We start from the raw sequence: 13,392 nt of genomic DNA on the forward strand, positions 1-13,392 counted from the left end.
TAGAGATCACGACAGGTCCCCAGATTACAGGTTGGGAACAATTATACTAAATAATTCTGGTTGTCCACACCTTAATGCCCCTCTATGCCTCCTCCCCTCTCCCAGCATTTGATGCCCCAAGTCTACCCATGGAGAAGGACATATATGCAAATTGTATACATCTGAGTTGCTTCTTCAGCAACTAAGGACAGACATTCCAATCAGCATACATAATGAAAGCAATGTACACATACGCCAGTTTGCATCTATTTAATAGGCTCCTTGTCTCCTTGTGATCATAAATAATACTCAGAAGTCTTGAAAATGTGATTTTATTAGCCAGACAAATTAATATCAAGCAGACAAGGAAACTGGATTCATTTTTATTTTTCTGTATAATAGAGATTTCATCTTTAACCAGGCCTAAAGAGAGAGTATGCTAACATGGAAACACTGGAAATAATTTTACATTGATTCCAGGCAGTAATCCTGGGGGAAGTCAAGTGGTTCATGACTTGGGGTTCTTCGTGGACTTGTGATCCTGCTTAAATAGCCAATGGAAGTTATCAGTCGGGGGGGCTTTTTCCAGTTTCAGTTAGCATGCCAGTTATGACCATACCTGGACCAAGATGCTTGACCTCAGTAACTCATGCCTTGATCACCATTCAGCTGAACTTCTGAAACGCACTGTACAAGGAGTTTTTGCAGCTCACTCAGAAGTTGCAGCTAGTATAATACGTGGCAGCCCCACCAATATAAGATTGCACCTAAAGTTGCTGCATTGGTTTCTGAGTCCAATTCAAAGTGTGGACATTACCTTTAGTGCCCTGAATTGCACAAGTGCGATAGATTAGGCAATTCCTTGCCAGAGTTAAATCTGCCAGTCTGGTCGGATCATTGGGAAAGAGTCTACTAAAAGTTCCCTCCCCTTACTAAGGTTCATGGTGCATGAGTGAGATGGCATGACTTCTCCATAATAGCCCCCACTTTATGAAATATTCTTTCCTGAGAACTATGTGTGGCCCCTTCTTGCTGCAATTTGGTAAACAAGTTATTCCAACTTATTTTTGGTCCCAGTTCACTCATCATGGGCATTTATCTTGGTTTTTATCTTTGCTTTTGTAGTTAACTTTTGTTTTTAGCATTAATTTGGATTTTGTTATTATGTTTTTGTTTGATGCTATATACTGCCCAAATTTTTTTTAGAATTGGGGAGGGAGGAGTTAGAAGTACTCTAAATAGATGAAAAAAGATATATAAATGCATCCTCTGGAGATGAACTTGTTGACTACAGGAACAGGACTGAGTTGCTGCTGCCTGCGAAGCACACTGAAATAGAAGGTGCTGCTCGGATAAAATCCTAATTAGCATACTCCTGGATTTGCATGTCGGGAGGATACATTATGCATCCTCATGTAAAAAGGTGGCTGGGCCTGGATTCATATTTTAGTCTGTTTGCAGGATATTCAGGGTCAGATGGAAGTGCACCGAAGATCATCTACTGGGTGTTTGTTGGCCCTCTGGGAAGTTGAAGGGGACAAATGTTTTGCTGTCATTACATCATGTCCTTGCAGAGAATAAATCCTAGCTAGAACAGGAGATTGATTGGATGAAGAAATGACGAAAACTAACTTTTCTTTTGCAGATGCTGATTCCCCGTGTAGGTGCTTGTTACAGGTTTACAGCTGGCCTTACTCAGTTCACCGGAAGGAGAAACAACTAAAATAAGTCTTACAATCTGATTCAGACTGCTCTCTATCCAAGCAATTTATATGCAAAGAACCATTTTTTTCTTTAGCAGATAGGATGCAGGAGATGCTGTCTTGATCCTTTTTTTAAAATACCTTTATTAAACTTTACAATTAAAAAGATAAGAACTTAAAAAAAATTAAAGGATATAAAAAATAGAAAGTGCAGAAAAGAAGGAAAAATTAGAAGAGAAATAAAAAAGAAAGAAAAAATAAGGTTTAGTCTGGCGAGATTCTATTAGGTGCAAGCTAATCAAGGAACTATACTGGACTGGACTGCCTCGTTGTTGTTCTTGGGCTGGGTCTGACAAGAATTCTTTTAAATCCTTAAACCTGCACTTAAAACTCCTTTTGCTAAGGATTGAAGAAGACTCACCTGGTGCTCGAAAACTTGCTGTTGTGAAGGTTCCTAATATCTAAAAGACAGTTAGGAAGCAATTTCCCAAAATGATTAAGAAATGAGGCTTGGTGAACTTTCTGTCCGTATAGGCTACATTATAGCTGTGTGCTTGGTTGAAATCCTTCGACTTCCAGCTGCTCAACTCACAAGTTGACCACAAAAACCTCAGTTCCTGCAGTCTATTCACAAGAAGCAGCTGTCCGGAGTACATGTGGGCGATTTCCCAATCTCTTTTCTGGAGAGATTTCACCAGGCAGAATTCACCATCTGGCCATTGATATCTGCTGCAATGCTGTCACTGCTCCTTCATGGATGTCTACTTTGCCATGAATCCTCAATGAAAGCCAAGATGCTGTCTTCATACTAATTAATTCCCAAATCTGTTGCTGTCAAGAATTTCAGTCGACCTATTGGCTGCAATTGTTATCCTGGGTGAACTGAGCTAGACTATGAACTGAGCTAGACAGAGGAAATGTGGTGGTAGATAAATATCTTGGAGTTAACTGGGGTAGTGGGGTAATGGATATTTCTGAGGGTAGTGATTACCAGAACTCCATCAAGTTTGTGATTCAAGATATAAGGGAAAAGGAGAGTTTCCAGTATAAATGCATGGGAATCTCTTATCTATAGCGTTTACCTAGGAGATAAAAATGTACATATTCTTCCAGTATGGAGGACATGTCTAGCAAAAACAGCTAATGGAACTAGTATACAGATAAAACCCCATATACAGAAGTAATATATCTATGTGACAAGGTCAAGGGATTCCCAGCCATAACCCTGAAATAGTAGTTGCAACATATACCACAAGCAGAACAAGAAATCAAGGATCTGTGGATAATAACTTTGGCAAATCACTAGCTGTTGTGAACAAAGAGGTCATCAATTTTACACCCTACACATGAATCTCTAGAGGCCAATTTTTGAAAGGGTTAAATGAGCCTTGGTCTTATCTGACCAGGCAATTTTTAAGTATGTGATCAGAAAACTAAGGAAGTTGGGCGGAGAATACTTTGTTAAGTGACTATGCAGTAAGTGTTAGTTTGTAGCTGCAAACTGTTTCTTGCTATTTACTCTGTAATGTATACAGGAATTTGAAAAAAGGCATCATCTACACCTATTTAAGAAACTGAGGTCAATTAGTTGGTAGGAGAGGCGACCTTTTTTATTGTTTTCTACACGACAGTTCCAATGTTATTGCTGGGAAGCTTGCGGTTTTAATGGCAACTGAAGATCACAAGACCATTGCTTTTTCCCTCACGTGCTTGAATGGCAGTTTACAAACAGTACCTCATACAATATTTAATGTACCACCAACAGATTTGTATTAGACAAATGTCAATGCTATACAGGGTTAAAAGACGATCCAGAAGTGCAGTATACTCCCCGAGTCAAAGTGAGAGTAAGAAATGTGATTATGATTTTGTGGAACTTAGCAAAGACACTAGAAAAAGTATTCCAAGCAGGATTACTGGTGACCAGATATGCGCAGAGCTTCCTCAGGACAATGCAGTCTATCTATGCTTCCCAGCAATGGTGATTTCCACCAGATAACCTCATAGGGGGCCGGGGGAGAGACACACTACGGGACAAGGGTCTCAAACTCAAATCATCACAAGTGCTACTTATGGGTTAGTTCACCAGTTCACAAATTGAGGGCTACAACACTGAAAAAACACTGTTTTCATATATTGATACAAAAGTCTCCAGTGAATCAAAATGGAAGAAATGAAGAATACAATATGCCAATAAACATAAAATTATTCGGAAAACATTTATGGCCATTTCACTTTGGCCACTGAACTGGCAGCATTTTTCATTAATCAGAACACCAATATTTGGTTTTATTACTGGGACGGCATGTAAAATTATTTCAAGATCAACATCTAGGAAGTAATCTTGTGCACTGCATAAAATGACTTTTTGGGGGGGAGGGCAGTGGTAAGTTTGAGAACCCTGCTTTAGGAATGAAGACAGCAGAGTCTTCATAGCAATAACAGGCTAGATCCACAGGCCCTAACCCTAACCTTGAGTATGTTACAAAACATCTTAAAATTTTAATGTACAAATAAAATAAGGAGATTTATTGCCAAGTAACTATGTTTAAGTATATGTTGTTCTTTGATACATAGCAGCATAATTTAATTTACCCAAAAATTACACTGATCTCAGTGAGATTTGTTCTCAACCAAATATATAAGAGATCCTATGCAAATGTAGAGTATTAACTAGTTCCCTGCTAAGTTCTTTGCAGAACAGAACAGAAACTAAGAGGGTCTTCCCTTTTTATTTTATGTTCGTCTCCACACCATCTGCTGTAAAACTGTGTTTTAAAAAGTACCAAGCAAATAGAAGTGGAAGAGGCCTATCCATCTGCTCACATTTGTGCTGTTATCCTTTTGATAACAAGCTCTAATTCCAGTAAAGAAGGGTAGCAAAGAGATCACAGAACTGCCGTCTTTGGGTAAGGAAATGGCTTCTGATCAGAGGGACAGTCATAGAAGTATCCTGGATTATTTGTATTGTGGGTAGTACTTCTGAAAACTCCGTTGCAGATGCCCAGTGCCAGAGGCTGCTGGTGTAGTGACCTGATAAGAAAGAACCGTCTTGTAAAATTGGCAGTTTTTCATAGCCTTCAAATGATCCAGTGTTGACTGTGCAATAAGAATATTTAAGATGTCAACATTTTTGCACTGTTACAGCTCCAAAGTGATGGTTATGAAAAGGCATCAACATTACCCTGTGCCTCAAGAACTCTGCCCAAGGACCTTTGCCAATATCTTTCATGTCAATGAACTCATCCAAAGCTATATTTGATAGAGAAGCCATAATAGATAACTGAAACAATTAAGCTTCCCCATACATTTCTCTCTATATGTCTCCAAATATACAGAAAGTATACCTCTAGTACAAGAGACTGGGATCAAAGTGCTAGAAAAACCATTACCTCCCTCCTGGCTAGTCTGCAAGAAAATGTTCAATTGGATCGGTCTTTCTGAACCTTGTGCTATCTAGATTTGATGGACATCAATTTCTAGTATTAAGGCATTATTTGGAGGGCACCAACTTGGAGAAGGGAATACTAGAGGGATTCACATTCTGTTCTACTGATAACATTCTTATGTTGTTGTTTACAGTATTTACAATATAGTTTTCTGGCCTGAAACTCCTCTTTCTTTACCCCTCCTTCACATGTGTACACACACATACCTGAGCAGGATTGAACAATGGAACTGCCCCTTCTGTGGGGAATAGAGGCACACTATCAGGGTTGTACTGATGTCTGAAGGAATTAATCTGAAATATCAGGAGAAAAAATTATGAACTGTCAAGAGTTGTTAAGAAAAGCAAGAAGAAATACCAAGTTACATACAACAGAATCACTCAAGATGGAGGCCAAAGGGCAGCAATCTGGTTTCTTCCAGATATTTTTAGATTTCAACTCCAATCAGGCCAAGTCAAAATTATTATGGAAACTGTAAACAGAGACATTGGGAGGGCACATGATCACCTATCACTAGAATATAGCACCAAATATAATGTTCCCACAACAGCTGGCTTGCTCTTCTTCCAACCTGAATTCCCAAAGTTTGCGTGACTGGATTTTTGACCTCCCCAGTGACATTTCTCTTCCAAACCAGAGGTTTCATTTTGTATACAACACTGTTTTCCTTATCTCACCTGATAACCAGCATCTGAAACTACAGCTGCTTCCAAGCTGCTATGGCCTTGTGGATTTTGGGCTTCTGGAGAAATAACAGATATTATATGTTTTTTAATGGTGAGATTTAAAGCAGCATTGTAGTACGGGTAGTCCTCAGTTACCAACAATAATTGAGAGCAACAACTGTCTCTAAGCAATGCAGTCGTAAGGTGTGATGTCACATGACAACACCAACTTACAATGGCAGTTGTGGCAGTCCCAGTTGCCGTTGTTAGGTGAATCTGGTAGAGTCACAGCATCCCCCAGTCACATGATCACCATTTGCGACCTCCTGCCAGCTTCCTCATTGACTTTGCTTGTCAGAAGCCAGCAGTCAAGGTCACAAATGGTGATCATGTGACTGCGGGATGCTGCAACATCGTAATTATGAGTCAGCTGCCAAGCACCCAAATCAGGATCACATGACTGCAGGGATGCTGCAATGGCTGCAACTGAGGACTCATCATAAGTCCCCCTCGTTCAGCACTGTTGTAAGTTCGAGTGGTTATTCAATGAGGACTAACTGTACTTCTACTTGTGTGAAGTTCTCCTCTACTCCTTCCCCTTGATGACAAATCTCATTGGTTTTCCCTATCTCCAAGGGAACATATCAAATGTTGAGGGATGTACCAAAAATCTTGGGTACGATTATCCACAAAAAAAGGGGGGGAAATTGCAAAAACATCTGTGCACAGAATATTTTTAGTTACAACTAAACTAGCGATATATGGAGCAATTCATTCAGAAACATGCAGGGATATATTTACCTGGAGATCTCTTGGAAAAAGGATTGCCTTCTGTGTGAGAAAGAGGAGGAGGGCAATGAAGTGATGCAGGCTTTGCCTCATTCATGGGTGAAACTGAAACAGGCTGGGCAGTTTTCTCCTGGAGAAGGAAAATATACAACAGTGATGAAATAAATTAGCTGTTGGCTGTTTTCAAAAATTATCTTCAACCTTCCTGTGAAGACTGTGGAACACCCTTTCCCTTGAGATCCGGTGGGCCCCCATCCCCTGGGCCTTCCTTAAATCAGTGAAGAGCTGGTTTTTCCCACAGGCACTGGGACAGTAAGTTTGGAGCCCAGAGACCCAAGAGATGAATGGATATTGCTATAGATTGGGTGCCTGTTTTTTCTTGATTTTTCTTCTTTTCTTTTTTGTATTGGTTTATTGTTTGTGCTTTTTATCACTGTCTGTAGCCACCCTGAGTTGTGTGCTACAAGATGGGTGGCCATATGCATCTTTTAAATCAATAAATCAATAAATCCTGAAATTCAAAACAATCAGGTAGAACTCCTGGAAGAAAATGAGCTGTCCAATGGTTAGCATTAGTTGTTACTAATTAGGGGCTGGACTTTAGGGCATATACACTCTTCCTTTGGTAGCACAAACCCAGGGCCTTGTAGCAAAGGAGTTTTTTAAAAAAACAGCAAAAGACCAGCAAAAGATTAGAAAGAAATATATAATTTAGATGCAGCAAGTTTATTCCTGATGCATTTCCAATTGCCATTTTTTTGCCAAGGGAAACTCAAATGAAACAAACTGATCAGAAGGTCTTTTTCCTTCTGCTATTTTGTGAGATCAGCCAATCCATTCATTATATTTGAGAGTTCCTCTTTACAAACAATCATGATTCAAAATGCTTTGGGAATACAATTAAGTCATACAAATCTCCCCAAGAGCCTCCTAACCAACTGACAGAGAGAAGCAGGATTGGTGTGGAAGGAAGAACTGATGCAGCATGAGAACCACCAGGGCCGATGCTTGTTGATACAGAATATCTCTTTTCATTTTTCAACATTTTGTTGGGCAGTAAAGTGACTGTAATAAAAGCTGGAGCCACATCTGCCCAGCATGTTCAGTGGGGGGCTACTAAACATATTCAGTCTTTACTGGAGCATTTGAAGGGGGAGATCTCAGTGGGGGGAAGAGTACTTCTAAAAACTCCTGAGTTCTCCTAAGCATGACAGTACCTCCATCTTGTTCCTCAATGACATCATTTTGTCTATAACTCCTGTGGCACACATTGGCTGAGTTGATTATTCTTATTTTCTGATTGCCCCCAGAAAGCTAATTGCATGTCAACTGGCTGTAGGCTTACTTCAGAAACTAGAGAAACGAGCAATCTAGCTGAGAATTTGAAAGTTAACCTCCAAGCCAAGAAACACAGTATTGTCTGAGAAAACCTGAGAATGTCTTCCTGAGGACAAGGTTCAGGAATAGACAGTTCCTTAGACCTTTTCTGTTGGTCCTCTTTCTTCCTCCTCTGTCTTAAAGAACCACACTCTTCTTCTTCCATTATTCTCTGCTATTCTGGCCCTTGTCACAGAATTCTAAATAGGATTTGAGTCCTGGAGATAAACTTATGAAGCAAAGAAAACAAACACAAGAAGTCTTTTTAAAGACAACTTTGGTCCTGTTTCTATGGCAAGTACATATACTCCTGATTGAAGTCCCTGGCATCATTTGTTGCCTGTCAGACTCTTTTGTTCTTGTTAACAATATCTTCTTCTCATCACATCTCTGATACTCCATTGAATGTCAGGGTAATCATATGTGACTGGATCTTAAATTCTTCAACAGCACTGCTTTATTCAAATACACCTTCATGTCTGGTTCAACTCTTGGTGACTATACAGATATATTCATGTAGGATTTTTTGGCAACAATTCTTGTGGCTGTCAAATCAACCATGTCCCTCCTGGTTGGTTAAGGCCTCCTGGGAAGGGACATGTGGTTGGGCCCAGGCAGTGGTTAATTCCTGAGAGGATGGTCCTGCCATCTCTTAGGGAGGCAGTGGTCTGTTCCCTCCTCAAGAGGCCATTGCTGGACCCTACCATTCTGGACAATTTTCATCCAGTCTCCAACCTTCCCTTTTTTGGGAAAGTTGTAGAGAAGGTGCTTGTGCTGCAGCTTCAGAGGCTCCTGGAAGAAGCAGATTATCTGGACTCCTTTCAGTCAGGGTTCAGGCCTGGGTATGGGATCAAGTTGGCATTGATCACACTCTTGAATGACCTCGAGTTGGAGTGAGATGGGAGTAGTGCATCCATCCTAGCTCTTCTTGATCTCTCAGCAAGATCATAGCATCCTTCTGGGTTGGCTCTGGGAGTTGGGGGTGGGCGGTAATGTGTTGTGCTGGTTCTCCTCCTTCCTCCGGGGTTGGTAGCAGTCAGTGTTGATGGGGGGAGAGGTCAAGCCCATGGCCCCTCCTTTGTGGGGTGCCACAAGGTTTGGTATTTTCTCCCTTCCTGTTTAACATCTACATGAAGCCGCTAGGTGAAGTCATCCAACTGTTTGGGGTGAGGTATCATCAGTATGCTGATGATATTCAGCTTTATATCTCCACCCCAGGTTGCCTAGTGATGCCATTGAGGTTCTGTCTCAGTGCCTGGTGGTGGGATGGCCTGAACTGGGTGCAACAGGCTTCAACTCAACCCAAGCAAGACTGAGTTGCTTTGGGTTTTTGGATCTCCTAGTTCTGGGGACCTTCCATCTTTGGTCCTGGATGGGGAGGCACTCCCTCCAACAGCTGGTGTGCAATCTGGGGGTCCTCTTGGACTCACAGCTCCTGCTTAAGGAGCAGGTGACAGCCATAGCTAGGAGGGCCTTTATACAACTTCAGGTTGTGCATCAATTGCACCCATTCCTGGACTAGGCCCTGCTCACAATCACTCATGCTCTTGTGACCTCCAGACTGGACTACTGCCATGTGTTCTAAGTGGGGCTGCTCTTGAAGAGTATTTGAAAGCTTCAGCTGGTGCAGAATGCGGTGACATGGACAGTTATTTGGCACATGTGACACCACTGCTCTGTGAGCTGCATTGGCTACTAGTTTGCTTCCAGGTGCAATTCAAGGTGCTAGTTGTCACCTTTAAAGCCCTTCATGGCTTGGGACCAGGTCACTTATGGAAACGTCTCTTCCCAGTTGTTTCTACTCATCCTACCCAATCCAGCAACAGAGGTATGGTCCAGGTCCCATCGGCTAAGCAGTGTTGGTTGGAGGAGGGGGCAGGAGGAGGCAATAACTGCATTTTCTGCTGGGATTCCCATCCACTGAAACATAATCCCTCCAGAGGTCAGATTGGCCCTGACCCTGCTAGCCTTCTGCAAGGCCTTAAAAACCTTTTTTGTGCCTGAGCCTGGGGCCCCAAGTATGCCTCGGTGCCCATCTCCTGGTTGTGTTAATGGTTGTTTATGATTCCAGCTGCTGTGTGTCTTATTTTTTAGACTGTATATACTTTATTTGGTTTTTTAGCTATTTTTATTGTAAGTCACCCAGAGTCACATTTGTGAAATGGGCAGTGATATAAATCAAAATAGATAAATAAATAAAACACTTATTTGCCATTGCTTTCTTCTGGGATGTTTTCTAACTTCCCAGTTTAGCTTACAGCCCCAAAATTTCCTAGTGGTTTTCATCCTAGTGTTAACCATGTTCAATCCCATTTTCTGAGATGACTCAGGATTGCCCAAGTATAGCCAGCTGCTGTGTCAATAACTGCATTATTAACAATGTTGTTATTCCTACACAACTAAGTGCTAAGCAATCAATAAAAATAAGCAAGTATTTCATCTAGGTACTGATGAAACAAATGAAAAGAAATGCTAGAGAACAATTAACATGAAACCAGGATATGTGGAAGAGAAAAGAAACATCCAGTGTAGTAAATCTTAACAACGACATTATAAATACTAACAAAACACTTGTCGTGGGAACTGGAGATATTATACTGTATGTGCAAAGTTGGAAGTTGAAGTGGGAAGGCAAATACACAAAGACTGAGATGTGGAAGAGAAGAAGACTAATACAAGAGACAACAAATGAATAATGCATTTGTGAATTTTTATTTAGACACTCCCACTGCAGGGTGCAAGAGGCGAGAGAGAATGTTCCCCTATGTGAAAACCTTTCTGCACAAACAAGACATTTTCTCTTCAGCATGCTGTTTTTCTATCGACGAACAGACTGTTGTGTTCATTTTTACTTACAGTTGTTCTTTTTTTACTTGGGTTTGATAGGGGCACTCTAAAATTTGATCTCCACAGTAGCTGAAAGTGATACAATCTGACAAAAGCTTTACTATTTGATTCTGTTGAGCATACAAGCTAATCCTTAACCTTTTTTGTATCAGATGAAGCTGTCAGTTCCAGCCTTTCTGGTATAGTTCAGCCCCCCTTCCCCTTGGCATAAGCCGCTGGCAGATATAATGCAAAACTCCCCAAACCCTCAACTCCACCCTCAGTGCCTTACTGGTTTCCTACAAAACACAAATATCCTGTAAAAGTAATAGTGGTCCCACTTTTTTTTATTTAGCCTTCCTGAAATGATGGATCTAGGATACTATTTTCAAGCTGGGGGTTCCTTGGATGCTTTCGGAACTGCTATCAGTTAAAAGACCATTCATGGTAGCTCCTGCTGTTCTGCTAGATTCTGCTGCTGCAGAGTAACAGTAGGAGATTTTTCTGAAGAGGACAGATTGCTGAGAACCAAAAAAACCCAAACCCTTTCTTCTAAAAAGACCCTGTGTTACCTGGGAAACTGGAGCAGTTGAGTCCAAAGAAGCAGTTGGAACTTTTTCGGATGATGCTCCATCGTTATTTGCTTTGGAACGGAACCAACGGAGCCAGCCAAAACCAGAAGTCTGGAGGGATACAAAATTTTGAGTGGAACTTGCTGGGCTTTTCTTCTCTCAAGCCTGAAGGCCTCCAAACCAGTATGAAGCTTCCCTGCCTTGTTGTGCTTCCCTGCCTTGTTCTGCAGGCAGAGTAGAAAGGACTACCTTCTTAAAGACATGCCACTAAAAAATATTCACAATATTCTCTCACACACACCTCCTCCAAGAACCTGGTATAAATGTCACTAATGCAAGATAGAACATAGGAGACATTGACTCTCTGATCCTGCCATAGGCACATCATAGTTGCATTGTATAAAATAGTGTAAGTAACTATGAAGGGGCAGGAGAAACCAGAATCTCACATTGTTGCTGTTGAACATATGAACTTTCCCCAACCTCATCCTCTTCATCTACAGTGGATGTTCATTCCTGTAATTCCTCCTCTGGTCCAGCATTCTGTTTCCAAAAGAACCCAATGAAATGCTTCTGAGAAGCGCACATACAGGCATGGAAACAAACAAATCTCCCTATTGTGTGTCCTCACACCTGACAGCTCCATTACACTTCCGTAGTCTGGCTCAATCTGTTCTTATTTCATCTGACCCTTATTTTGAAATCATATAAGTGGAGGCAGTATTTCACAATGGTTCCATGCCTTTGTGAATGGATGATTTCAGATGGCGATAGTGGGAAAAGAGAGGCCAACCCTTTACCCACTACAATATGGGGTGCCAAAGGCTTCTTCTCTCTCTCTCTTTCCTGCTGTTTAACATTTACATGACACTGCTGGGAGAAGACCTCTCAGTTTGGGGTGAGGTATCACCACTATTCTGATTATACCCAGATAGGCATCTCTACCCTGTCCAAGCCAGTAATATGGTGGAGGTCCTGACCAATGCCTGAAGGTTGTATGGATTTGAATGGGAAAAATAGATTGAAACTGAATCCCAGGAAGACCAAGTTGCTGTTTTTCCAGAAACCACATGGCTCTCTCTTTGCTCCAGTGATAATTCTGGAAGGGGTAGTCCTCCCCTTGAAAGAACAGCTCTGTAATTTGAGGATCGCTTAGACTCATGGCTATTGGTGGATAGACAGGGGGAGCTTATAGCTAAGGGGCCTTTGCTCAGCACTGGCTGGTGCATCACTTGCAGCTCTTCCTTGAGAAGGAGGCCTGGAGACACTAACTCATGCCCTTCTCGTGTCCCAATTAGATTTTTGCAAAGCAGTCTAGACTTCAAAACTACTCAGAATCTACAACTGCTCCAACAAACTATCTATTAGAAGATGAGAGCCATTATTCAGACATAACACTGGGCTTAGGGCTCTACAATGGTCACCAGCAGGCTTCCAGGTGCTCATTTTGATCAAATTGATCAAAGTGCTGATTTTGACTTTTAAAACCATACATGACCATCTACTTCAAGTAGATCCTATCCATTCACTGTGTGCTTCTCAAGTAGGGATGATTAGGGTTCCTCCCTAATATAAGGACCATGGGAAAGGAAGAGATTTTGTGTATCAATTGCAAATACCCTATTTAACAGCCTCCTACCAGAAATCCAGATGGATCCATTGCTACTGACCTTTTTAAAAAAGCCTTAAAAAACAGAGGTAAAACCCGTCATCTATTTTGTTGTTGTTATAGCAATTTATTATATGGTTTGACTCTTTTAAAGATTATTATTTTTGCATTTTGGTTTATTTTACACTGCCATGAGTCCATCTGGAAATTGACTCTATCTATCTATCTATCTATCTATCTATCTATCTATCTATCTATCTATCTATCTACCTACCTACCTACCTACCTACCTACCTACCTACCTACCAAAGGAAATAGATATATTCAAAGCAAATAAATAATGATGTTCTCTTTTGCTAGATCTAAACTGATTTTCTCAGAACTGAAGCCTGCATATTCTCACTTGAATGTAATAAACAATGA

General features: G+C 41.1%; 1 protein-coding gene across 5 annotated transcripts in view; it reads right to left on the reverse strand.

Moving 5' to 3' along the window:
• Positions 1–295: 295 nt before the first annotated feature.
• SEC16B (SEC16 homolog B, endoplasmic reticulum export factor) overlaps positions 296–13,392 on the reverse strand; it is a 58,108-nt gene continuing 45,011 nt past the window's right edge. For 4 of the 5 annotated variants that reach the window (XM_025168460.2, XM_088128450.1, XM_025168462.2 and 1 more), the window contains 5 exons: positions 11,361–11,471; positions 6,598–6,715; positions 5,809–5,873; positions 5,338–5,424; positions 296–4,715 (listed from right to left, as the gene is read on the reverse strand). In XM_025168460.2, coding sequence (XP_025024228.1) covers positions 4,641–4,715; positions 5,338–5,424; positions 5,809–5,873; positions 6,598–6,715; positions 11,361–11,471 — 456 coding nt within the window. In that variant the 3' untranslated portion in view covers positions 296–4,640. The remainder of the gene's footprint in view (positions 4,716–5,337; positions 5,425–5,808; positions 5,874–6,597; positions 6,716–11,360; positions 11,472–13,392) is intronic. The other variant, XR_015793462.1, reaches the window with a different exon arrangement.

Source organism: Python bivittatus, unplaced genomic scaffold, assembly GCF_059951505.1.
Source record: "Python bivittatus isolate LINGU-HERP-01145 unplaced genomic scaffold, Pbiv_v1 ctg000700_np1212, whole genome shotgun sequence".
NCBI classification, from domain to species: Eukaryota; Metazoa; Chordata; class Lepidosauria; order Squamata; family Pythonidae; genus Python; species Python bivittatus.